At 38.1% G+C, this 26,028-nt stretch overlaps 1 protein-coding gene across 5 annotated transcripts in view; it reads left to right on the top strand.

The window, feature by feature from the left end:
• The window catches only part of foxj3 (forkhead box J3), a 74,899-nt gene that overhangs the window by 19,244 nt on the left and 29,627 nt on the right, over window positions 1–26,028 (top strand). For 4 of the 5 annotated variants that reach the window (XM_067503659.1, XM_067503662.1, XM_067503661.1 and 1 more), the window contains exon 2: window positions 13,053–13,541. In XM_067503659.1, the coding sequence (XP_067359760.1) occupies window positions 13,221–13,541 (321 nt within the window). In that variant the 5' untranslated portion in view covers window positions 13,053–13,220. Of the gene's footprint in view, window positions 1–11,016; window positions 11,154–13,052; window positions 13,542–26,028 lie in introns of those variants that run through there. The other variant, XM_067503660.1, reaches the window with a different exon arrangement.

Raw genomic sequence — 26,028 nt, 5'->3', positions numbered from 1 at the left:
GAGAACTTTCATACTTTATTGTTCAATACTGCTTAGGCTGTTTCTGTAGTACATCTTTTCTGCATGTCTCTTCAAATATGTATTGTATTTTGAGAAAGCAGGAGATTGATCACTTTAGCTATAGTCCATTTTGGTTAGTGTCTCTTCTTATGTGGGCCATTGATGTGTGTGTGCCCTGCAAATGATGTATTTGACAGAGTGAGTCTGGAGGTCAAAATGCCGACACAAAGAGTGCTTCCTCTTTGACCACAAAGTCTTCGTAAGTCAGAAAATGGAGCACCAAGAAAACCTGAAGCTACTGACCTGTGACTTTTAATCCCACTAATATGTTTTGTGCTGTGCTGTTGTGCAACATCCAGTGCAGGCTGTATTATCATTCCGGGGAAAGGGCATGGATTTATGGCAGGTGGTGACCGCCCAATATGCCTGGAAAACTTTGATCATAGATTGCTTTTGTTTCCTGTGATGCTTTTGCATTTATTAGACTTACATAAGCATATGTTACTTACATATTCACTTATGTAGTTCCCAGTGTTTCATGTTAAACGTCATGTCTCAGTAAGAGTGGGAGAGTATCCACACTGCATGTGTTATCAGTGGGCTGTGTTATTATCTGCAGGTACAGTATGACTCCAGAAGCATTTTAAAGAGCCTGTACGGAGGCGCAGTAAACCAGTGAGATGGGACATGAGGAGTCAAAGAGCAGCGCATCAACAGCTTAATGATGTAGAGGCATCCAGCTCTGTCAGGCAGTAAACTCTTTAATATGCTGTTAATTATTTCTGAGAGATTGAATATTGATTAAAAGGCAAAATGGTTTTAATTATAACCCCAGCTCTAGTGCCATCCTAAATGAAGATGATTTAGGCTTTGCGTGAGAGGAAAAGCTATTTCAACTCTGTTTGAGTTTTGTTTTTACTTTGTACTTTCTGGGTTTGAAGTGAATGTTGGGTCTCAGTATAACTGGTGTTGCAGCTCCTTCTCTCAGCTGCACCTTCAGAGCTGCCAATACTGATCCACTGTCAAATTTGAAATTCATGACCTGTTTCCAGCTCTGCGTATCGCTCTCAGAACATGCATCACCCACCCAGGTAGTTCTTTTAAATTACGTCTGGGTAATTTTCAATGAGCATGTGTTGCACTTTAAAATGGGGCTTGAAGAGAGGGAAGACATGTGAAGACATTTAATTATGTGGACACCCAATATGTGAGTTCTGTGAGATTACAAACATGCAACTTGCACTGTTGGATTTTTATTTTTTAACTTCAGGGAATCTTGCTAAACTGTATTTATGCATTTGGGTATGAACTAATTATTATACTACATTGTTGACATTTACCAAACAATAGAGATATTTTAGGTCTTGCCACTCAGGGTTTTGGCAAGGGCACAACTGACAAGTATTTATATTTTTTAACATTCCACAGAATATTTTTATAAAATCATTGCTTGGTCTATAAAATGGCATAACTAAAAAGAACAACATTTAATACTACCTACTGTATGTCCACATCTACATGAACCTTTATGTCAAAAATATATATGTTTTTCTAGTTTATTGTGATATAAGATGAATAACTTTGTCAAAGTACTTTTGGATTAATTTCCGTCAGCTAATCAATAGGGTTCTAATTGGCAATTAATATGGCATGGCTCTCCTATCCATTCCCGAATTAAGGATGGTAACAAATTGAGAGTTTTCTTTAAATCTCCTTGACTCTGTCTTTACTAGAGGAATGTAGACTCATTACATTACGCTTTCAGTCGCTTCTCACAGCACACTTCCAAAAGTGCTACACAATTGCCTTCCTGGCAGTCGGATTCAAGCTCTCCTCATGTCAGTGGTTGCCTCAGAGACTGGCCCAGTATTTAACATCGACATCGAACTGGATCAAATAACTGCAGATGAGGATATGCCCTCAAGACTGCCACCAAAATGCTTGGCCTTAAGTGGTCTCTTTGTGATTCAGCAGCAGGATCTTGCTGGCCGTCTGGTTGGCATGGAGTCAACCTCCCAGGGGGAGTGTGTTAATATGGGCCTTCAGGGCATGGGACCTGGGTAATTAGGTTTGCATGGTCAGTGTCAGGGTACCTCCGCCACCTCCAAAACAAAGACCACCTCCCAGGCAAGCTTTTAGAAACAGGGAGACAAACTCCTTCTGATTACTCCTGTGAGTCACATCAAGGTCTTATTCAATTACAGGATTGTTGTATGTGTGGTTTTTGTTTTGACCTTCAGATTGCACTGTTAGCTGAGAAGATTGTGATCCTTTCATTGCTTGGACCTCTCTTTCCGTATTGCTGTTCATTGTATCTGTATACTCTATATACATCCGTCCCACCAAACCCACATTAATATGGAAAGTGGTTGACTGGTGAAAGCATCTCCAATGTCTTACACTGGTGGAGCTATTCATATTTCTCTTTTGATTTGGTAGTGTCTGCATTCAGGGGTCACAAACACGATTGCTCACTTTGTGGCCTCTCCAGACAGCCTGAAGTGCCTCAGTTGATCTTGAGCCAATTCCCAAATCTTACAATACTGTGATCCTCGGTCCCTCTGTTTTGCCTGCTTGCCTGTCTTTCTGTAGCAGCCTGATGCTTTTTCTCTTTACCACATACTAAGAAGGCCTCCTTTTGTTTGGCACTGACTAATAAGACAAAGGTGCCTCTCATGCCTTTTTAAGGTTCAGTGGGTTTAAAGGAACTCAAGGTTTAGCTTTGCTTTGTTGACAACTCTCTCTCCTCAGCATTTAACTGGCCCATAGCCACAGTTGTGCTCCAGATTGATTGGCAGAATAATTATGGACTTGATTTTTTTCAACCACAGGCGAAGTGGGATTGAGGGAGTAGGGGAGCAGAAAGATCATGTACACCATTTTTCTTTTTTGAAATTGCAGCATAGAGGTCTGCTTGCCGGAATCTTAAAAACAACTTTATCACAACATAGTCCATTAATAACACCGGCACATATATTGCACTGTAAAACGTAGACACACTTGCACATTTTGTTAGCAACATGAACGCCCAGATTGGCCACCAGCTCTGCTGTAGGCTGCAATAAACTGAATAATGTGCTCAGCGGCATGAATCGTGAGGTGATAATTGACACATCCTAAAAATGCAAGTAAGGGCCGGGTTATTAATGCTTTCTTACTGGGGGTGGTTTCAACGGAACTATTAAGCCTTTAATTGAGAGGGAAGACTGACATTAAGAGCTGTTGCCTTGGCATTACTGTTACCTACTTTTTGTTTTTTAATGAAGATTAGGTTTAGCATGATTACAAAACTCACGTGCAGTCACAATACTTTCCACGCTGCTATTTTAGGTTGAGAGAGCTCAAAAATAACTCCTTAAGTCTTTTGCCTCAAGGACTGGAAAAAGTGAGGAGTCTCCCTTTGACTGAAGGACAGGTGAGCAGTATTCTGCCCCTCCCTGTTTATCCTCTGTGCAATCACTATGAAAACAAGGGCTTCTCCCACGCTGGATATAAAGCCGTTGATATGGAAGGTATGACCCGGGTTTCGGTCGAGAGTGAAGATGCCAAAGACTTGTTACCAGGTTACATCACTGTTGTTGTTGTGAGTGTATGTGCCAAATCTTCAGGCACAACAGAGGGAGCATGCTTAGCGATTCTCCTCCCTTTTGCCAAGTTACTACTACACCCCTCTCTCTCTCACTCACTACCTCTTAGACAATCATTGGTTCAAATACTTACTATGGCCAATTGGAATTGTAGTGATACTGTTCAGTGTACCCTTCAGCTCTTCTACAGCTCTAAGGTAGCATACAGTACAACAGTTATCACTATGGTTGTGCATGTATCAGACACATGGTGTTGGAGGGGTTATCCATGGTGAATGCATAACTGCAGTAAAAGTGGATTAATTGCGGAAATTGCAGATAAGTGCAGGACAGCACTGGTCTGGTGTATATATAAACCAGGTTTTTGGTGTGCAAGTGGGTGTGAAAATGCAAACTGAATAGCCCACTTTTTTCTCAAAGAGTAAATGATGACCGTGGTGTACAGGTATTTGAAAGGAAGTAGTTCTGGGTAGGGAGCCAGGTATTCTGGCTAGAAATTGTAAATCTAGTTACAATTAAATGTTTCTATAATAGAAAACATTTTTGTCTGATATGTACACCTGACATGAAGACTCATAAATGCATGATGTATTAAAAAAGAATAAATAGCACTGGAACAAATCATGATATTGATATTGAAGTGTAAAACGAATAACAGCAATATATAATAAATATTTTTAACATTCACAGACACAGTTGAGGTGAGTGTCTGACTATAATAGGGTTAGTAAACACATTAATACATCACTTGTTACTTTAAATTTTCTTCAATATCTGGTTCTTGAAAGTGTACCCTAAACCAGAAAAATTTCATTGTGTACAAAGTCTTCTTGAACGGAGTGTAGGTTTGGCAAAAGTTGTGACCAATATGGCCATGATAATTTAGAAATAACCACATTGTATAATTTGGTACCATTAAACATGCATTAAAATCCACATTATTTGTTGAAAAGGGATTGTTTTGAGGTTGTATTTAGGTCTGTCTCAAACCGTAAAAAGCATTTCTTTTCAGGATGCATTTTATTAGTATTACATGATTACTGTAACACAAGTTAACATTGCACTTTCCTTCCCCCAGACAGGCAAGATTAGATCTGGTTGGGACAAGAGAAATACAGCACTTGTCCCACCCTCATAAATACCACTGTGGCGCCCTTGAGCAAGGTCCTTAACCGTAATTTTGCCAGGTTTTAATGTAGATGTTTCTGTAAACGGAGTTAGTCTCTCAGTGAAACTACCATGATTAAAATAAAGCTAAAGAAATACATCGTTACACTGAATATGAGTGGGAACTAGAGCTCATAGTAATGCAGAACAAGCACTAATGTCTGTTGTATAAAAAAGCATTTTGTGTTGTTTCACACCGTGACCTTTCCTTTTCACAAGTTTGAACCTTGTCAGACCTGTGTAAAATGTTGGTCATGAACAGGGTCGTAGACCTGTGTCTAATAGGCCATATTTATTCATTCATACCAACAACAATCATTGATTTCTGCCCCCAGTACCCCCTCCACACTGAAGGCAATGCAGTTAGTTACATTGCATTTATCTCTGCATTTTAAGTGTCTCTGTATTAAACATGCAGATGAATTAATAGTAGTGAAGTATTTCATTAGTCAAATAGCGAACAATTGACTTTAGTTAGGTTAAATAAGCTAACTTTATATTGTAAAAACGATAGATTAAAAACAAGAAGCATGCATGCTGTCTGGTTTGGTTAGGCTACTTATCCTTGACTAAAATTGCTACTAATCCTTTCCTGTGGGGTGTCTGCTCCCTGCAGAGAATGCACTGCTGCCTGATTTTTGATCATGTTTTCCTTTTGATTGGGAAGAGTTGGGCTGTAACTAAAATAGTTAAGCTAGTCTAATTCACATTTGTATTTTTGTTTTGCCTACGTCCCTTCATTGTGGCTCTTGTACTACTTGTACTTATCTTGCATCTTTAAACCTGTGGTTTGAAATTGTCTTTTGGTAATCACCATTTGTTGCTTGTAATATGATGTATCTTGTAGAATTAACATTATGAAGCATATTCAACATTAAAATGAACTAAGAAGACTTGTGATAAAAACATTATTGGGTATTATCAGGTTTGTGCAAGGTGTCATTCTATATTGTTAAATGCAAGAAAACATATTTGGAATTTACAACAATGCTCTGGAATAAGTTCATCTATATTAAAACGTGACATTTTTCATTATGTTGTGCAAGGCCTTGCAAACTAACGTATGATAGTTTTTTAAGTATTATTTCTGATACTGTTATTTCCGAACAGTATTTAGGCAAATAAACATAAAAAATCTTGGCTCGGTTAAAGCAAGTTTAGAGAAATGATATTTGCAGTACAAATAACACTTTTCATAATAACACGTTTGTTTTATTAGCCTACTACTTTGACAGATTAACTTTGACAGATCTGCTGCATAATTAGCAGCTCATTTGCATTTACTTCCCACTTTGCTAATGGCACTCGCTGTGTTACTTACTTGAACTCTTAAGAAACACCTATGTTTATTATACTGTGAAACCAGACACAATACTTTAGTCTGTAAAGAATACTTCATACTAGGATACCCTGGTTGGAGAACTGCTGAACAGTTGTCTACTACAATATGGGTATGGACAGACTCTACACATGCTCACTGCAAAACAGTATGGTTACTCTGGACAGAGTAAAGTGTGTGCCATAGCTAATTAAAAGGAATTAAATTATGTCCTATCCTTGACATATACAATATCCTTCTTCATACTGGTTTACTGTATATTAATTTGCTCATGGTCATTGTGAGTTTTGAATAGGTGTGGTTATCGTCTAAATTAATATTTTTGTCCAATACCACTATACAGATTCTAAAGTCAATATTGAAGCTTTTTTTTTTACTTATGTTTAGGTATTTGTCAGCCTATAGCCTGGAATCGCCCATTTATTAATGCCACAGAAAGCCAAGACCCTTGTTAACATTGTAGTACTCTTCAAAGTCTCTCTAATCACACTTTAAATGGCGTGCACGCACGATATGAATATGAATAAAAAGAGGTGCCAAATCTGAGTGTAAGGTGCTAGTCACTGGTTTGGGAAAGTAATATTTCACCTAATGGAGGGGTGTGTCTGCCTGATGTGTTTCAATAGTTATGACATCGGAGGTCTATGGCATCAACAAACGAGTAAATCCAGGCTGCAGCGTTCAGTGTTTGCTGTAGCATCTGTATAGTTGTTGTGATATTGAAAGAGTGATATAGAACTTGACTATATTTGGATTAGCACTTTAGAGGTATGAACCATGATCCCCAAACAAATTCCAAGAAAAGAAAGTGCTTAAAACAAGCACAAGTAAAAATTTAGTGACCCTAGCGTCCTGACAAGACCACATTTATAAAACATCTGTACTTTCTAAATTAAAACTAGGCTTCTTATTATCATTATTTACAGTTGGTTGAAAAAGTTTGCACCCTCTTACTTTGACATATTAAAAAAATAAATGAATTTTAATCGACACAATATTTAATGCACATTGAGCTAGTATTAACATTCCTTTTACCCGAAATTTAAGTTAATTTTTAAATTAATAAAGAGGATTTCTCTAATAACTATTTTATTATAACCTGGCTACAATGAATGGCAGTTAAGTGCCAATTGTAGCACTACCTAATTTGAAATATTTTAATTTTTTTTCTGTGCCATGCATTGTTACGGGTGATACGTTTTTGAAGTGCTTGGTAAGTACAGACATGAATTTTGCAACAGTGGAGATGGGAAACGGCGCTGATTTTTGACGCAGTTGCTGACTTGCAATGCAATATGTACTTGCTTAACATGATGGAGTTGACGTAATCCGCTATGTTAAGTAATTTCTGGTTGTTGCAGAGCATGTTACCTCATAGAGAATTCTTGAATAAAAGAGGGCCTGGCACATGTATAATAACCATGCTGTCAGTTTGATGAAGCCACTTCATTTAGCTGAGACACAAAAAAATCATGGATTTGCTGTCAGAGCTCTGTTGGCAGCAGAAATGTTGGTAAGAACTTGATAAATTAAGTTGTTTCAAAAAACTCTTTCAAAATCTAATTCAAACCTAAATCTGCCATTAATCCCGGAGGAAGGAAAAAAGTTTGAGTGTTGAATTGAAAGTATTTGACTATCTATTTCCTTTCTTTCCTAGAGCAAGGTCAAAGTGACTGACCGCATCTAGCGTTACAGTAATTACAGAGCCTAAGCACTAAAACCACTTTAATGTAGAGACTAATATTTTCTGCCTGATATTAGCATGGTTGTGCGGCTGATGTCCTCCCATACTGCTTCATCTTACCTGGCTTTTCTTCTCATCTTCCCCACCTTCTTGCTACTCCCCTGCCTTCCAGCAGACCTATTGGTAAACATATTGAGACAGGCCTCCTTGACAAGGCAGCAGGCTGGGGCTTGTCCCTTGTCTGACTGTCCCACAGCCTGGCAGGGTAATGATAACAGCAGGGGGGCCACCTTACTACTTGCAGTGTGGCGCTTTATCATTTTTGCCACAGTCTGAGGTTGTCTAATTAAGACACGAGTTGGCCCTGCAGTTATGGAGCAGCTGGATCATTAGTGTGAAGGGTCAAATGGCCTACATCTTTGTGTAGCAGGTGGAGTGCCTTTCATCAACCCTTGCTTCTGTTGGCTCACCTTGAGCAGCCACCAGAAGGCTTATGCCTGCTTCCTCCTGCTTACTGCCTGCATTCATATTGAGAATTTGGTGTGATGAGAGTTAACTTGTACGCACACACACCCACACTAAGCACCTACTGCAATCCAGTACAGCAGACACTTGTTCTGTTTAGACTGTAAGTTGCTGTTGGCAAGCAATGATAAGCTGTCACATAGAAATAAAATACAATGTGTCTCGTCATGCCAGTTAAATTCGTGGGAATATCACGGACTGCATTTATATACACTTACAGTATCCGAAGATTGAATCATGGGGACTTGCAGGATGAAGTCTGGGTAATTTCTGGGCTGTCTCACTCAGAGATTTGCATTCTCACATACACTGCTTCTTAGTAAAGTGTGGAGAAGATCCGGATTCCAACGTATGTGTGAAACCAACTTTCCTGGGGAGTTGAAACAGAGTTTACATGCACTTAGGATAGCTAGTTACTGGTAATTGTGTATACATCTTTACAGAAATCTACTTTATTTTTTATCTCAAACTTATTTTGGAGGCATGGCTCATAAATGTTAAATGTAATAGTGGCTTTCTGACTTTTTTGTTTTTGTTGTTTTCTTGTCTCTGTGAAATGGAGAGGCAACAGGGGCAGAGAGGAAAAGAAAGAGTTTGCACTATGTCTCCCACCTATCTTGATAAAAACTAAATCTGCGATGGAAAGCAACGTTTTAAGACTACAAGGCACTTTGTTGTTTATAGATTGGCATTCTCCAGAAGAAATATACCTGAGGAAATCAGCTTTCTCTGATGTCCTTCCCTTATTTTAGAGACCATCTTTTCCATTTACACGAGAGTTAAGAAATGCGCTTTCCTAAGAAAGCCGACTGTAATCCAGTTGGGTAAGTCCTTGTAAATGCACTGATGGTTTTGTTTCAAACACATTGTGTCTGAAACCATTGTTATTTTTTTTATTATTAGGTTGGTCAGACACAATCTTTTTCTAACCTTAACCTAGTGAGTGAGGGAAGTCTGAACAGAAAACAACAATGTTTAATAATGCTGTTCTGGATTGTATAACTTGGCTCGTAATATGAATGCTTTATGGGATTTTCTTTCTTTTTTTTTTTTAATTTTAAATATTTTAATATCAACATATTTGGAAGTTGTTATATTAGTAAACAAAAAATGCCTCATTATGCACATGATTCCATTGCAATTAAGACCAACTTCAGTTGAAATGCAGTTTTTATGAAAATAGGGTTGATGGCCAAAACTACAAAAAGCCTTTTGGATCAACGGTTACTTTAAAGTACAAAATGGATAACCCAGCAAAGAGTCGGACGTAGCCACAAATTTATTTGTTGAGATTTTACAGATTGGTTTATTGGACACACTGCTTTGACAAGTAGTAGTCGCTATAACAGACATTGCCTTTTTACGTAGTTGTTGTAGATCTAGATATGTAGCATGTAATTTTTTTTCTGGGGGCATAATACAGCATTAAAATCGGTTAAGTATTACTCTTTATAAGTGTTATGTTTTGTTTTTCATTTTATCCAGGAGGCAATGTAAGTGTAGGGATTCATATGTATACATATGGAATCATATGTATTCATATATTGCCAAAATGGGGCTTTGCTGTTTTTATTGGCTGGGATATTGATAGTGCTTCACAAAGTTCACAAATACTCAAAACTTTAGTAGTAGTTTTACTCATGTCTTTAGATTCAGTTGTTGATAAATGATCTACAAATCTATAACTGATAGAAAATAACAGTTTTGTGCTGCAGTTCCAAAGCATCTGGGGATCCATGCAAGTCGCATAACCAAAAACTAGGACTGAATGATATATGTACAGTATATTTTCTTCTTTTTAAAAGTAATATTGCAATTTCCTTTTTTACATTAAATTTTTCTATTTAATTTCCTGTTTTTCTGTGATATTGTATCATTTAAAAGTAAAAAGAATGTATGGTAGTTTTTGCAATTTATTCTATTTGTTCTGTTAAATGGTGATATCAAACAATTTTTCAGCCCTATTGAAAACTATGAATTGTATGGTTTTAACTAATGACTGTGTTTGCCGCCACTTGTTTAAACTAGTAAAGTAATTTTGCCACCCAAGGTAGGAGATGTCTTTGAATGGGTTGTTTGATGATCAATGGACTATTCAAGCATATTCTAATCATATTTTTAAAAAACAGTTTTTAGAGAAGCTGAAACCACAGATTGTTTTGTATTGTTGCTTGAAATTTTATTTTAAAAATGTATAATGCCTCAAAAGTTTGTGGCTTAATGAACTCCAAATTAATCAACTTATTGTTTCAGCTGTATTGTGGAGCTTTAATTTAAAGGTGCTGGGATGGACAAGTAGCATATAAAGTATCTCTCACATTCTGTAACAGATCAAGTATTTGAGGGAGGTGTTGATAACACTGTGTGATCATTTTTTCATTAGTGCTGCTATTGAATTGTACTACAATATGCAGAGGTGTTCCTGGCATTTACCCTAATGTCATTCATATAAATGGTGCGAAAAAAATAGAATAGAAACGCCTCTCAGTATTACACAATCTTTATTTAAGGATCTGTGAGATGGGTGGAACTTGATTTATATTGTGTATATGTGACAAATATTCAAATGTATAATATGTAGATACCCCTTTTGTTTAGCTGATTTTTAAAGAGGAAAATCGCTGTCATTAGCTGCTTGTGAATCACCTTTACTTCAGTTATGGGGTGGAGATGGCTTGTGTGTGTCTTCTGTGATGAGCAACTGTTCTCCACCATTAGGTTGAGTCACCTGTTGATGGTCAGTCTGCTCATCTATCAGTGTGCTCATCACTGCTGAGGGTGGAACAATTACTTCCAAGGCTTTCTTGTTTTCATCAAGATCTCCAACCTGTGAACAAACACATTGCAAGTGGTAATTATACAACAATAAAAACAAATTTTTCAAGTAAATTGGGGCTATATAATAGTTTTATCTAAAGCTCTTTCCAACATTACTTCTGATTCACTCAATCTCACACTCACATGCAAGGCGCTCACCTGACTGACCGGTAGTAGTATTTCCAGTGGGAATTGAGTATGAAAATGTTCACATTTATCTCCCACTGCCCCTTCGGCATAATCTGCTTTTTTTGTTTCCCATCATGCTCAGTATTTTCTGAAAATGCATATCGAAAAATAGGTTGTTAGATCATAGTTTGGTGAAAATATGACATATATTGATCATGTCAATTAAAAAAACAGGAGAGAATTATTCAAGTTTGAGGGGTTTTGTTTGGAAAACCTCTCAGACCTGAATAGTTCTCTCCTGTTTTTACTGCTTACATGAATTCAAGGTAACCACAATTATTGTTCTCCACCATCGACACTTTCACCTCGGAAATTTAATAAAATTAATCAAATAAATTAAATTGTAAATGCATTTTCCTTTTGAAAATTTTGGACTAAAAACTTCACACTTCCTTATGAAAACTATCTGTGATTAAAAGGGAGGATTTGAGAGCAGTGCTCCACTCCAGTAATTATCTCCCCCACCCGGGTTTCTTTTTTCCCTTCTCTGGAAATCTGTGAGGATGTATGTAAAATGTCTTAATCATCTGGCTGTTCCTGTCTATATTAACAATGAATTGGCTGCTGGGCAGCTAACCCCTGCTGTGAGGGATTGGTTGAAAGGGACAACTACAGACAGCCGTCAAAGCAGCTTGCCCAATTTAAGAATTTTTTTACTGTTCCTGTTGCTTCTCATATTGAGAGCTAAAACCCATACAATAATTACTTTTACATTTCTTGCAACTGGTTTGATTCACTGAGACTGATTTAAAACTAATTTCAGATCTCAGATGTTCCATGTGTAAGGTCTACTAATATTGAAGTATTTATTTAACACAGTTTAGAAATAATGTAATTTTGAAAAGATATATTTAGCAGCAGACGTTTTTTAAAAGATTCTGCGTTTGACCTCCTGAATGTATGTACTCCTGATGTGAAAGTCATGGTGAACTCTCAGGCTCACACACAGATGTGTGTACACACACATACACTTATGTCAGCATGCTTAGTCAAGAGAAAAATCCTACAACTTGGTAAGGATTTCTCATTCTCCCAGCTTTTCTGCCTTTCCCTCAGCCAGATTTCAGTATCATCCGGCTTAACCCCCCGCAAACACACACAGACACGCACGCACGCACGCACGCACCTGCCAGTGTTCACCCATGATTGTAACTTTACGCCGTTCTACTCTGCCCCTCTATTTTAAGATTCAGAGGGCAGTGTGCCATGAGTGACAGAGAGACAGGCTGTTGCAGGCTGCCCTCTGCACAGCAGAGCCGACATGCAACGGGTGGAGGACAGTTTGCAAAACGACACTGGTTGGCTTGTTTACGGCAAAGGCTCTGTTTGGGGGAGGAGGGGAAGGTGGCAGCAAGCTGGCAGACGGGGAAGGAAGGAGAGGGGGTTTACTACCCTCAAGAGAGTTGGAATTCCTTCTGAGCCATTCCCCCATTTGGCTGGCAGTTGTGAAAACAATTGCCTGGCATTTACAATCTTTGTGCAGATGGAGTCCCAGCTATGAGTCAGCTTTGAGAGCAGCAAGTGATTAAGAAAGTAGTGGGCTTGTGATCTCCTGCACAGCAAATATAAGCATTCTTTACAGAGACATTATGTTTTTGAAGTTGGGCAAACTGTTCAGAGCTGGTTTTTTACTTGCATTTCTTTTTGTTCACTACTGTATAGGTAATATTTATCTCTTTTTTTCTTTGCTTAGTTGTTGCATGTATTTGACTAATAAAGACATGTCTCTCTTCTGTTTCTACAGAATTGACTTATAGAAGATGGTATGCTGATGTCCTGAGCTGAGGGAGTCCTAACTTCATCCTCAACCAAATTTTGTCATTCCACACCTCAATAAGTCACCAAGCACCAACAGTATTTACCACCACCTCCGACTATTCCCCAATCCCCTCCTGCCCAGCCTGCTGTCACCATGACATCGGAGCTGGAGAGTAGCTTGACCTCCATGGATTGGCTTCCTCAGCTAACCATGCAGGCGGCCATCCGCAAGGCCGATGCCCAGAATACCCATGCGCCAGGCATGGGCAAAAAGAGTGGTCTACTAGATCCTAATACCACATTGGACCAGGAGGAGGTGCAGCAGCATAAGGACGGCAAGCCACCCTACAGCTACGCCAGTCTCATCACGTTTGCCATCAACAGCTCGCCAAAGAAGAAAATGACACTGAGCGAGATCTATCAGTGGATCTGTGATAACTTTCCCTACTACAGGGAGGCAGGCAGTGGCTGGAAGGTGAGGAATACATCTACGTCTGTTCATTTAATGTTAAAAGAAAACTTAAATTTACAATGAGCTATGACTATGATGATTCTGAACTGAATAATTAAACATAACATAGTCATCATCTTGTGCCGTTTGAAGTTGGAGTTGGCATTTTGGCTTTTGTCAATAAATTTGCTTTTGGAGATTCTTCTTACTGACCCTACATTTTAATGTAAGCTGTTGGCAGCATTTTTAAAAGGGTTGAAATTGATATTCTTTGATTTGAATTACTGTTTTGGAGTCACTGGGCATTTTAAACAAAGTGAGATGCTAATCACCGTTGTCACTCACGAGAAAGCATAAAGAGAAATTATGAGTGCGCCAAATCACACAAAGTGCCTTAGTACTTCGAATGAAAAATGGTGCAGCCCTGAGAGAACCATACGATGTGTAAAACCCTGGATTAATATTCAGAGAAGTGGCCCCTATCTGTGCGAACACAGACTAAATAGCCCATTCATGGGTGGTATTATTCATTGCAGATGCCTTGATAGGAGAAGGCCATTATGCAGAAGGAGAGAGCCAGTGCTGTGTCATCATCTCAAGGAGCCCATGATATACCGAGATGAAGCTATGCTGATTGCCTTTTAAAGGGCCCAGATGGAAATTGATATTAGAATGAGTTTTCCAATCAGTCGACGTTTATTGAAAATAGAATCTTAGGCACTGCTTTATTGCAGTCAGACAAGATGTATGAAGCCCATTTCCTAGGGCGACAAGATCTGGCATGTGTTCTGGCTGCATGAAGGGGTATGTTGCAGTGTGTGTGTGTGTGAGAGAGAGAGAAAGAGAGCGAGGCAGATGAGAAAGCATGTGTTATTATGAATGGATTGATTTTTAGCCTTTGTAACAATGCCTTTTGTAAGGAAATGAATTGTTTCATTTTGTAACCTTTTTTCCTCTTTTACCTTTATCATCCCCAATTTAGTTGTCAACAACACAACAGCATATGTGCTGTCAGTCTGCATGAATTCCTGCACAGGCATTTTTACTCAACACTCACATCAGCGCTGTATTTTGTATACCGCCTACCTTCTTTGACATTGAATTTAACAAAGCAGTTTTCTCCAGACACTGGTACAAGGTTGCAGTATTTTTTCTGTATTTTTGTTGTTGCATTTACTGTTCAGATTCAATTTCAGAACATGTAGCACCCATTGGCCAGCTTGTATCTATTTAGATACATTAAACTATTAATATTCCTCAGTATCCAGACAGTAGCGATGAGAATCATAATCACTTAGGTTGGTTGAGGCAGACTTGGTGAACTCTTACACATATTCACAGACTTTATTGCTGGGAGATATGAGGGTGTGACTGGCTAGCCCAACTAAAATAATATTAGACATTATACAGTGGGTGGCCTCAGTGGGCATCAAACCAGTGCTGCTGGCAGGTTGAAGCTTTGCTAAACCTACTGTGTTACAGTCTTTCTGTAGGTGCCGTAGACAACACTACGTGATATTAATTCACCAAAGCTTGGCTTATATGAATGGCTGTTCATGCAGTTTTGTATCTTCTGTTGTTAAATGTGGCTTTATTGTAAATCAAGGTGGTGATTTGAGGATTCTACTATTCTGGAAAAACACTTAAGCACATTATTATAGATTTGAAGACTAGGGACAATCATTGAAGATTGATTGGAAAATATACCATTTAAGGTGAAGCTTACATCTTTTAGTTCTCATTTATTTTTGGGGACAGTTCCTCGGATGAAGAAACAATTGATTAAAGACTGATTGATTGACTTTACGAGATTTAAATTTTTTTTTTTTTAATGCAGAGATGAAACCAGCAGATTTATTTAATGTTGAAATGGTAATGGTTTCTTTTCAGTGCCAAGTGAAATATAGAATTGACGTAACTGAAATGATGTCTTTGGTTTTACTATTAGTCATCACCGAAGGAGATTGACGCTCTTCAAGTACTTTCTAGTTTAGTAAAAGCTAGCATAGATCAACAGATTCTGGCCTAAATGTGGGCTGCAACTGTAGAAATACCCCTCACATTTAAAAGTGTGAAAAACCACATCACTCTAACCAGGATGCTGTACAGCACAGGAAACACTGAAAAAGCGGTTTGAAGATGTGCTCTTAGGCTAGAGCCTGCGTCAATTTGTTTCGGAGTTCTTGTTAATAGGGTATTTTCCCTGCCTTTTTTCTGAGAATTTAAACAACTAAAAGAAGAGAGAGTTTAAAACTATGCATAAGAGATAGTTGAATGAAATCCAATAGTGCTGTTTCCATGCCTGGGGTTTTGGAACAAGCTCTCATAGCCTTAGGTCTGTTCCTAATTTTTTTTGTGCATGGAGCATGCATGAATTTTCACAACCTGTTGCACAAATTATATTTTTTATCTAAGCCTGTCCAACCTGTCCAAAAGCCTGGGAAAAGCTTCCACCCCTTTCTTCGTTCTTTTTTTTTTTTTTTTTTTAATTGAAATTGTATAATTCTTGAATTTGCATGCAGCTTTAATGTTCTCCCTGTACTGCGACTATTCCTATGATATGAAGCCACCTATAGTATGATCGAGTTTGCATGTTTGTGTTTAATTGGATGGAAGCAAGCACTCTTGGGTGGGGTGAATGTAGGTCGGATGTAGTCATCCCTCCTGTGTTCCCCTGGAGATGTCAGTTTCATGAATTTGGGACTCAACGCACGCATGCGTCTGTTCTGTATGATAATGCAAGCTGTGCCAGTGAGATGAGACTGGGGATAATCCGGAGACCAGCAGCTCATTTAATCATCTCAATAGAACTCCATTAGCCTGCAATTTTAAGAAATATCAATAAGTACTGTCAATAAAACAGATAATTCATCAAGGTCAAAAAATGTGAACACAGCCTTCAAGAGTGCAGAATATGTGCTTGGCATCTTTGAGCAAGCAATTAGATGATGCTTTTCCTAACATCTACAGCTCTCCGAAGCACTTTTGAGTCATATTTTGCAGGTTGTCTAAGAAGTCTTGTCTGCGATTTAGCTTACATACTTGCTTCTGTGTCCTTCTGTTCCTTGCATGGCAAGCATAGCTTTTTTTAAGATCTGCCACATGCTAAAGTACATATCCATACTAGTAAAACATATTTTCAAGAAATTTATTTGGTTATGTCTTGCAGGACTTCTTCATATATGCAGTATGGCCACCTCGAGGTCAAGTGAACATGTTTTCTCCTTCAGGAACATGAAGCCGAAATTAAACTTGTAACACCATACAGGCTTTTAATTTCAAGAATCCAAATATTTCAAGTACAAATGTGATATATATATTTTTTAATTTAACTAATTTTATGACTTTAAAGATAAAATTTAATTAGGGTTTATATTAATAATAATTAAGTGAATAAAAATCAAAGCTCAATATAGTTCTCAAATCTGCTGTCAGCTTCTCAAATCTGATCTGTCTCCTCATGGATGCTTGCATGTCATGAATGGCAAATTGGTGTTCTCTCACTTTCGCTTCAACTGTTTGTGGGGCAATTGTTGCATAAATTATTTGCAGATGTGTGGCTTCAAAACTTTTGAAGGAGCTGACTACAGGGGTTGGTGGGTATTCCCCAAGACAACCTCTACCAGTGAATGGCAGGGTTGATGTGTCAATTGCAAAGTAATATTTGTTAATACTATTATTGAATAACTTATAATTTATTACAATACAATAATAATATAATAATGAGTATTATGTAATTGAAAGCTTTTTTAAATTAACTGAAAATGTGTCAAACCTATGTATGAGTAAAACTTAAAAGTGGAGTATGTGTTTCCAAATATTATATACTGCAAAAAATGCATTTGCGATTATTATATTACTAATCTATACTTCTCCTTCATACATTTATACATCAACTTATATTAATATTTAAACTAATTCAAAACTAAACTAATTCAAATTTAGAACAAGCTTTTCACTCTTAAATATTTTTGCAGTTATCCTGTATAATGGATAATTAAAGCAAACAGGCATCCTTATTTATCAGTATGGCTGTCCTAACTTCTCTGACTGTATGCAATGCTTCTCCTAGCTCTAATCAGGCTGACTGAAATTTTGAAACTCTGCTTTCCCCATCTCAGCAACAGGCAGTGGTGACAGCGAGTGCGATCTTTTCTTGTAAAATTTCAGTTAAAAAACTGGTCAGGAGCAGTGTTGAATAGAGAAACTCCTCATTCACGCTCAAACATTGACCTTCATGTTCAACTCAAACCTTGTTACTGCTCCTTGTAGGCTTACTTTAGGCAAAGTGTGTAAATTCCCCTCTGCATTTCTTCCAGGTGAAGAATGCCAAAGAAAATATGGTGCAATTCTCAACCATTTTAAAAATGCTTGAAATGTTTGCTCTTGAACTTTAACTGTTGAGAGGATTGTTGCTACTGGCATGATTTTATTTTTTTCTCTTCTACACCTGTGTACAGGAAAGGAAAATTAGCTACAAGAGAATGTAGTTGATACTGTTGACTGCCTAAAAACATTAAATCTAACACTGCATTTTCACAGAGGTCTATAGCTCTTACATGGTCTTGTTAACATGAAAATATAACTTTGGTCTACAAATCATCCAGTGTGCAGAGATTGGGTACAGAGCTGACTTCTGCAGGGGCCCTGGACCTTGCTTTGATCTCATTATAAAATGCAAATACACAGTACCCTAAACAGATCAAAGGTTCAACTTCCCATTGGATCTAAGGCTTAATAATAGCAGCCTCGAGCAGTTTTCTATTTTTTAAAAAGCGATTTGGGTAGCTACTGGTCCTCCAGGACATTATTTACTCTGGAGATAATGTTCCTGGTTCAGAGTAGTGACTAGCCACTAGCTCAGAAAATCCCTGCTACTGCTGCTTATTTAAATAATATCGGTCAGGTATGAGCATTTGCACTCCATGCCCCTATCTCTCACCTCAAGTTTAAGTTTGCAGGGCCTGAAATCTGAAAGTGTAAATTGCTTTGGTGCGAGGCACTCGGATACCTTCATCTGCTTGCTTAGGCTGTATCATTATTACACTGTAAAGAAAATATTTAAATGTTAAGCACTGATCTAAATTTTTACAGTATTAACATATTTAGAGTACTCCTAGAGTTCCTTTTGTAACCTGCGCACAACTCCAATTCCTAATTGAACAGAAATTCTAAAATGTGTCTTTTCTAGTTTAGATTATGAACCCTGGCGGAGATGAAGTCTGATGAGAGATGAGGTAATACAGCAGTATTTTTGGTACTTTTGTCTCATCCTGGATTCCTTGTTCATTGTGGAGACAGCAAAAGTGGCTGCATGCTGGCCCTGTGCTGACTTTGTCAGGTGGTGGGAGGGGTGGTGATTCACTCGACAGCCAGTTTGATCCTGCTGTGAGGTGGGTTCCCGTGTCAGGAAGCTCCAGCCTGGCCACCCACCCACCAGCCTCACCTTGTACCCGCCTACCGGCGCCCTACCGCTCACGCTTTGGCCCTTAGAGTGGGCGGGGAGAGCAGGCTGGCAGGCCTTGGCACAGATACATTTTGGCAGGAGCTGCTGTCCCCACACTCCACTGACTGAAGTGCTGACTGCAGTACAGAACATAAAAGGCCTAAAGCTTCTCTCTTCCTCTTGCGGCCTGCAGGCCTTTGTAGAGATGTTCGCTTCAATGTTACTTGAAACTGTGGCTATCTTATTGACAGTCATGACCTCACAGTTAATCTCCTAGATATATGCCTTCTGTTATCATTTAAGCAGTCATTAAACCTTAACAGGTCCTTCCCATCTGTTTTTTTTTGCTCAGTGAGATCTAATGCAGCAGGCAATTGTTAAAACTATCACTGTCGTTATCAACTGATCCAGTGAACTTCCTCTTCTGTGATAATGAGTGTTAAAGTCGATACCTGACTCACAGGCTGGGACACACCACTAGTTCCACAGCACTCTCTTATTTCTGAGATTCTTCTATAAATCAGATGGAAAGGGATGGGATGTTGATCCCTGCACACATTCTTAGTCAGCCTCAGGACTGTATAAAAAAATAAAATAAAAAAAATAAAACCTTGTCAGTTTGTATTGTTATGGCATGCTCATCAGTGGGTAATAATGGGGAAATATGAGAAGCCAAGCATGCCTGTTCTCTCATTGTAGTCGGGCCCGCTGGTAGGTAGTTTCACTCTCCTTCTCTTGGTAATTAAAACTTGGCCTCTTGAGTTGTCCCAGTTGGATATGGGTTTGGATATGACAGCTGTAGCCGTTACTAAAGTATTTTGCTTACATTAGATTAGATTACATTTGATCCAGACAACTCTTAAAAACTGGGAAAGGGTTGGCATCTGTATTTCTGTCTTTACCAGAACTTTAGTAGTTGAAGGCCATTTCAGAAGAATCCATAACTGGAAAAAACAATAGTTAGATCATAGTTTCTTCAGGATGGTAGATGAAGTGCTATAGGGAGATGCTAGGAAAATCTCCAGTCATCATTCAGCGGCTTAAAATATTTATATAAAAATAGGTCTTTGCTTTACCCGTTTTTTTGTTTTTGTTTGTTTATTTGTTTTTTAGCTTAGTTTCTGTTTTTCTCTTAGTCAGTTATCTTCCTCTGCAATTTCATCTTTACCTAATGTAGCCTATGGACTCTCTCAATCAGTGGGTCTGGCCATATGCCCACATAATTATGTATATTTAGGCTTTGTTTAAAATTTATATACCTTTTTGATTTGTATTTGCTACTTCATGGATTATTACTAGAATTAAGCTGTTTTATGTTTTAGTACTCTATTTCCAATACTTTATCGGTTGTTATCAAGTGTTTGCTAATCAAATTTCCTCATGTTCATAATATATAAATAATACCAATTAAACATAACATTTCATCTAGTTCCCAATTTTATCCCAACCTAACAAACTCGGAACATATGATTGGATTAGTTGAGTGATCGACTGGGGTAAAATTGCCTACTATTAAGAAGGCAAAAACATCGGGCTACAGTCGTTAAACTGGAATTGCACATGGTGCTTTTTAAAGTAGCCTTTTCTATGTGCACTGATTTTTGTCCAAATGTAGGAGTAGAAAAGTGTTATGCTGATGAATTCTGCACGATATAAATAGAGCATAGTCTTTGGACTCTGTTTTTAACACTGAATCTCCCCTGTTAAACTCATCTAAGCTGGGTTAGACTGGCTGCTACTTCTACTACCTCCACCTGTATATAAAATTTAACAACTGTTTTAAGTAAATATGTGTTGTTTTAGTTTTAACAAATATCTTTTAGTGGGATTGCGACGTTGGATTTTTAAAACATTTTTCTCCTAGTCTTTTAAAGATTTAATTAATAATATTCATAATTAAGGTAGCCTGCTCTCCCTAAAGACCAGTTGCTTCCTGTGAAGCTTCATGGTAATTTATCTGCCGGCACTGTACTGTGCATGCAACGTTTCCTTTTTGGAAATGAAAGGATAAGAGGCTCCAGGACTAATTAGCAGAGGTTGGAGTAGAATCCTTTTAAAAGTCTGCAGCAACCTGAGACTGGTGATATGGTCAAAGGTCTGCAGCCAGACAGAGGTAAGCCCCCCACTACATATCCACTTAGAGTGACTGGGAGCTCAGCAATGCTGTCTTACAAATACACTGTCAGTCATTCACAACTGAGAGGAATTTTAAAATGAGTTGACTTACCCTGATGTTTGCTATGTTGATGAAATGCATAGCAAGTAATTAACATGGAGATATGTGCAGCTAATCTAGTTCAATTTCATATTTGTTTTAATCCACACTCTGTCTCTTTTCTTGCAAATATTCAATCCCTGTCACCTCATGTGTCAGTCTCCCACAGCTGATGGCTTCACTCTGCTCTTTTTTTGATCCCTGCTTTTGAAGAATGAAAGACGAGTAGCCTTGTGTGTTAATGCAACTCTGCTCCTGCTGGTTGTGCCTGGATTTAAATGCTCTTTATTGATAAAGATGTCACTGTGTTACAGCATATGTGAACATTTTTTGGTTTTATTATTTCCCTGTTCTCTGCTTTATCAGTGAAGCAGGATGGTTGTCTTTTATCCAATAGAGATACTTGATCATCATGCTGGTGCATCCTTAGCGGGGTCAATGGTCTGAGAGAAGGGACAGTGACACAGCTGTGGCATCTGAGTGGAACCAGTGATGGATGACATGCCAGACTGGGCCACTCTGCCTTCCCAGGTGCCTGTATTGACAGGCAGAGCTCCTGCATCTCGCATTCAGCATCAGAAGGGCTAATCGCAGGCCATGCCAGCCAGAGATGTCACACAGGAATATCGCTCCTGTAATTGCTAATTTGTCAACGTCACATTCCCGTAGAGCAGACCTCTTCAAATAAATTGATAAAACTTGCTCACATGGAGACACATAGACAATAAGCTGAAATAAACTCAAATAAATTGCAAAAAAGAGGCAGTTTAGGAATTTTACATTTGGACTTTTGTGGATTCAATATAACAAAGATCCACAGTTAATAAAGGCTTTCAAGGTGATTAAGGTTTAAATAATAATATACCAACTGTCAAATGACTCGTTGTATGTAAAGGGTAATGTTTATGGTGATTAACTTACAGGTAATTCAAACCTGACCATGAAATTCTACTCAGCTCTATTAAGTGTTTTAGCAACTGTCCTTTCAGATCATTGTTTTAGTTTTTTGGCCTGAAACCTTTTTATATATATTTTTTCTCACCATTCATTAGCATTGTTTCCAGCAATAACAAGCAGAGGTTGTTAGTTCTTAAAGACCTACTGTACATTACCTAGCCCTTGACAAACAGCTGACAAATATAATGGTTTGCTGGTGGACATATTGGTGCATTTAGAAACTAGATGTTTTTCTAATGAGCTGGTAGAGGTAAAACAACCATGATTCTATATTAATATATTTGCCTGGGATAAAGAAATATGACTTCAAATAAGCATGAGTGTTGCTCCTTACTTGCTGGATGTGCAAATATGCAACTGCTTGCCTAGTTTACCATACAGTGTGTTTACATGCTCTATAGGTAAACAGGTTATGTTTAGCTTTCTTGAGAAGGCTGATTTCTTAACTGTCATGTAAACAGGAAAGCTGGTTTCCGAAATCGGGGTAGGGAATTAGGGGAAACCTAATTTCCCCAGGACGATTTCTGTTGGAGAGCTCAGATTTCTTTAACGTGTATACACCTTAACAAGTTTCTGATGTTTTCTTCGACTGCGCATGTGCGTAACAAAAGGCTGCAGACAGGAACACGCAGCTGAGTGAAAGGCTGAATGATCATTAACTGCTCAATGCCACCTTGATTTGAAAACCAAGTTTTCCTGAAGTCAGACAGAAAATATAACTACCCAAAAGTGACTCGTACAAGTCTAAATCACTAAGTCACTTTTCCCTGCTGATTTTTATTTTTAATTTTTTTTAGACAGTTCCTGCTGTGGTGTGTGTGTGTCTCCCCTTTGTTAGTCTTTTTCTCCCCCTGTGCTTTAACTTTGCAGGAGAACACACACAAGAATTATCAAAAAGGAGCGTTTTCAGTATATATCAGTATATAGTTAAAATCTGTGCACCAGGCTTCCAAAATATGTCTGTAGTTGAGGAGTAATCAGGTTACTCTTCTGTTGCATGTATATGCGTATTTCCATAAACCAGGTTTCTTGAGTGCATGTAACTGAACTGACGTAAAGGGTAACCTGGTTATAATAGTAATGTCCCCTTGTTTTTTTAATTAAATTCAGACTCAAAATAAAGCTTACCTAATGAGCTGTATAGGTCACTTTCCACTGCAAAAGTGTAAATTGCAGACAGTTTGCACTGTGTATCAAATGGTTCATCCATTGGGGTTTGTAAACGCCAATTTCAATTGCAGGAAAAAAGAATATTCAAGTTCCAAAACTGAATCTACCCAAACAATAAATAAACAGTCAAATATTTCGGTCCAACCCTAGTTTTTATTGCTTTAAAAAAGGTTAAAGAAATCACTTACTGCAGCTTTGCTTGCTGCAGAGCATTGTAGAAAAACAGAGTGAATGAGTTTGTCAACGGTCATTTGCTAAGAGTTTGAGAGATAACCGCAATGACAACTGTAAATGATAGGTTTATTATCCTTTTGCTGAAAGCTACCTTTGTTACTACAAACATGTCTCTTTTTTAGTAGTATGTAAATTGTTTTGTGTGTACGTGAGCTTATAGTGATTATAATCCAAGCCCTGGCTCTAAGCCCTTCAGCCTGTGCTCCACCAGCCACAGGGCTACAGCCTCTCCCCACCAGTTAATTGCATCTGAATTAGTCCATTAATGTGGCTGTGTAGAGGGATGAAGGGTTGCACAGAGGTGTCTAACCTCTTTTGACCACTGCAATGTATTATTAATGGGTCAGCAAGCCTGGCTGATTTGCATTAACTTGGCTAATGGACTGTAGGGTGAGTCTGTGATTCTCTTTTGGAGGGAAATCAAATCTACTACATACTACAGAAAGTTTTTTCATTTTGTTAGTGAGACCAGAGAAGACATTTGTTAATTATTTATTTGTTTCTTTATAAATGAGGCTTGGCTTCTTGTCTTTCTATTGTGGATGTATTTCCTGCCAGGTATCTGTGGGGAGTCCAAGGTTACACTGAGTCATCAGCCTGTGTTTGTCACAGACATATACAGTAATGTAGTTTGCTTATGAAAGGCTAAGTATCAGATTAGATATCAATGAAAATGAGGTGCTTTTGTTGCTATGCTTATGTTATAATCTTCAGACCAAGTGTAATTGAGAGCTGAGAATGACTGTATTCAATGTAAGTTGAGAAAACTGTAGAGGAAAATAAAGCCTTTTTATGTAGCTCACCTTTTTGCTACTAGACACCCACATATTTGACAGATATATACATATTGATCTTTTTAAAAAATAGACTCAAATACAAACCATGCACTGTTGTGATTGTGATGTCACTTTCCTAACACAATCTGTGTGGTGTTTGATTTTGAATGCTTCAAATTGGCTTTACGATGTGTTTTAAAATTAATGGAATGTTTTCTCTAATTTGACATTGGTACAAAAGTAATAGTGGTTTTAGTTACAGCCAGTGTTTGTTTCTCCACAGTCAGCATTCAAAAAGATATGTCTATTTGAAGGCAGAAGGTTAAGGAGTTCATGTGACTGTTTTATTTATTTTCATTCTGATGGTAACATGCATATTGAGCAGTAGCATAAGTTCTATAATGTTTGCATAGACATGCAGGGAAAATAAAAGGTCAGAACATCTCAGTTTTTCCTCTGCACAATATAATGTTTTCAGTAGGACTTCTGTTTTGCATTTTATTTTCCAAACATTTTACATTGTTGGTATTTAGATTTTGCACCTTGCCACTTAAGTAAACAAATTAAATAATATATAATACACAGAAAAGGCTTCCTGTACTGTTTCATAATTTGCCTACGTCTTAAATGGACAATTGGCACTGCACTATCACCGTTAGTAGTTGCAGTCAGTTCTTCATTGTTAGTGGGCACTATAGTCAGCAGGCTGCTGTGAGCCATTGTCAGAGGATAGCATCAGAGGCTCCTCTTTTGGCTGATAATTAAGTGGCGTACTGACAAACGGCTTTCATCAGATCCCTCATGTGGAACTGAGAGCATGCGAAGGCTTTCAGGAAGGATAAACTGGAGGACGTCACTTTGCCTCCAATCTTTCATGGCCTTGTGCTGCCTCATCAGTGGAGGAAAAAGGGAGAGAAAAAGTACCCTGTGTAGCATAGGACAAATATGTGAGCCTGCGACGCTCTGAGACCCAGACTCAATTTAGAGCACTGTGCCAATATTGTCTGTTTGTAATGTACTGGTTTGCCAGTTTGTCTTGAGTGACCAAGCATTCAGGATGTGCTACATCTGTTTTTCCCATTTGTGAATCTGTCAATTATTTTTGTTTCCCCAAGGCAGACATACGTTGTGATGACTTTAGGCACTAAGAGCATTACAGTAGATAGACTGACAGTGTGTGAGCCTGAGTGCTCTGTTGTGTAGATGACATAAAATGTCCTGTCACTACAGTTTCCCTGCAGCCAGTCGTCCCCCAATAAAATCATAAGTATAGGCTCGATACTGGTTGTAGGTTTCGTTCTCACTCCCGTTGTCTCGCTTTCTTACTCCATGGATTTTATAAGATGTTTAAACATTTTTGTTGTGAGTTTACAGATTTACTAAAAACAACTGTATTGTTGCCTAGCTGGTGTCTGTATGCTCAGCCAAAAATGGGTCATTAGCTAATGTGTAATTCAGGTTATATGTGGTATCTTTACTCTTAATAATCATATGTGACTTAATAAGTACGTAAATGGCTACAAAGCTGTTAATATAATATAGTTTTAATAGAAAAACACCATTCTAAGATTTATATTAATGGACAATAGCTGTTAATCCCAAGTATCAGCACTGAAAAGATTTTTAGATGCAGATATTGTGAAGTCTTTAAAGTTAAAGCAAAATACTGATAAGTATTTGTTGATGGGGGAGCCCATCTGAAATTTAGGGTTT

This window comes from Channa argus, chromosome 5, assembly GCF_033026475.1.
Source record: "Channa argus isolate prfri chromosome 5, Channa argus male v1.0, whole genome shotgun sequence".
Taxonomy (NCBI): Eukaryota; Metazoa; Chordata; class Actinopteri; order Anabantiformes; family Channidae; genus Channa; species Channa argus.
The sequence above is the reverse complement of the archived record's forward strand: the minus strand, read 5'-3'. Positions and strand labels throughout refer to the sequence as shown.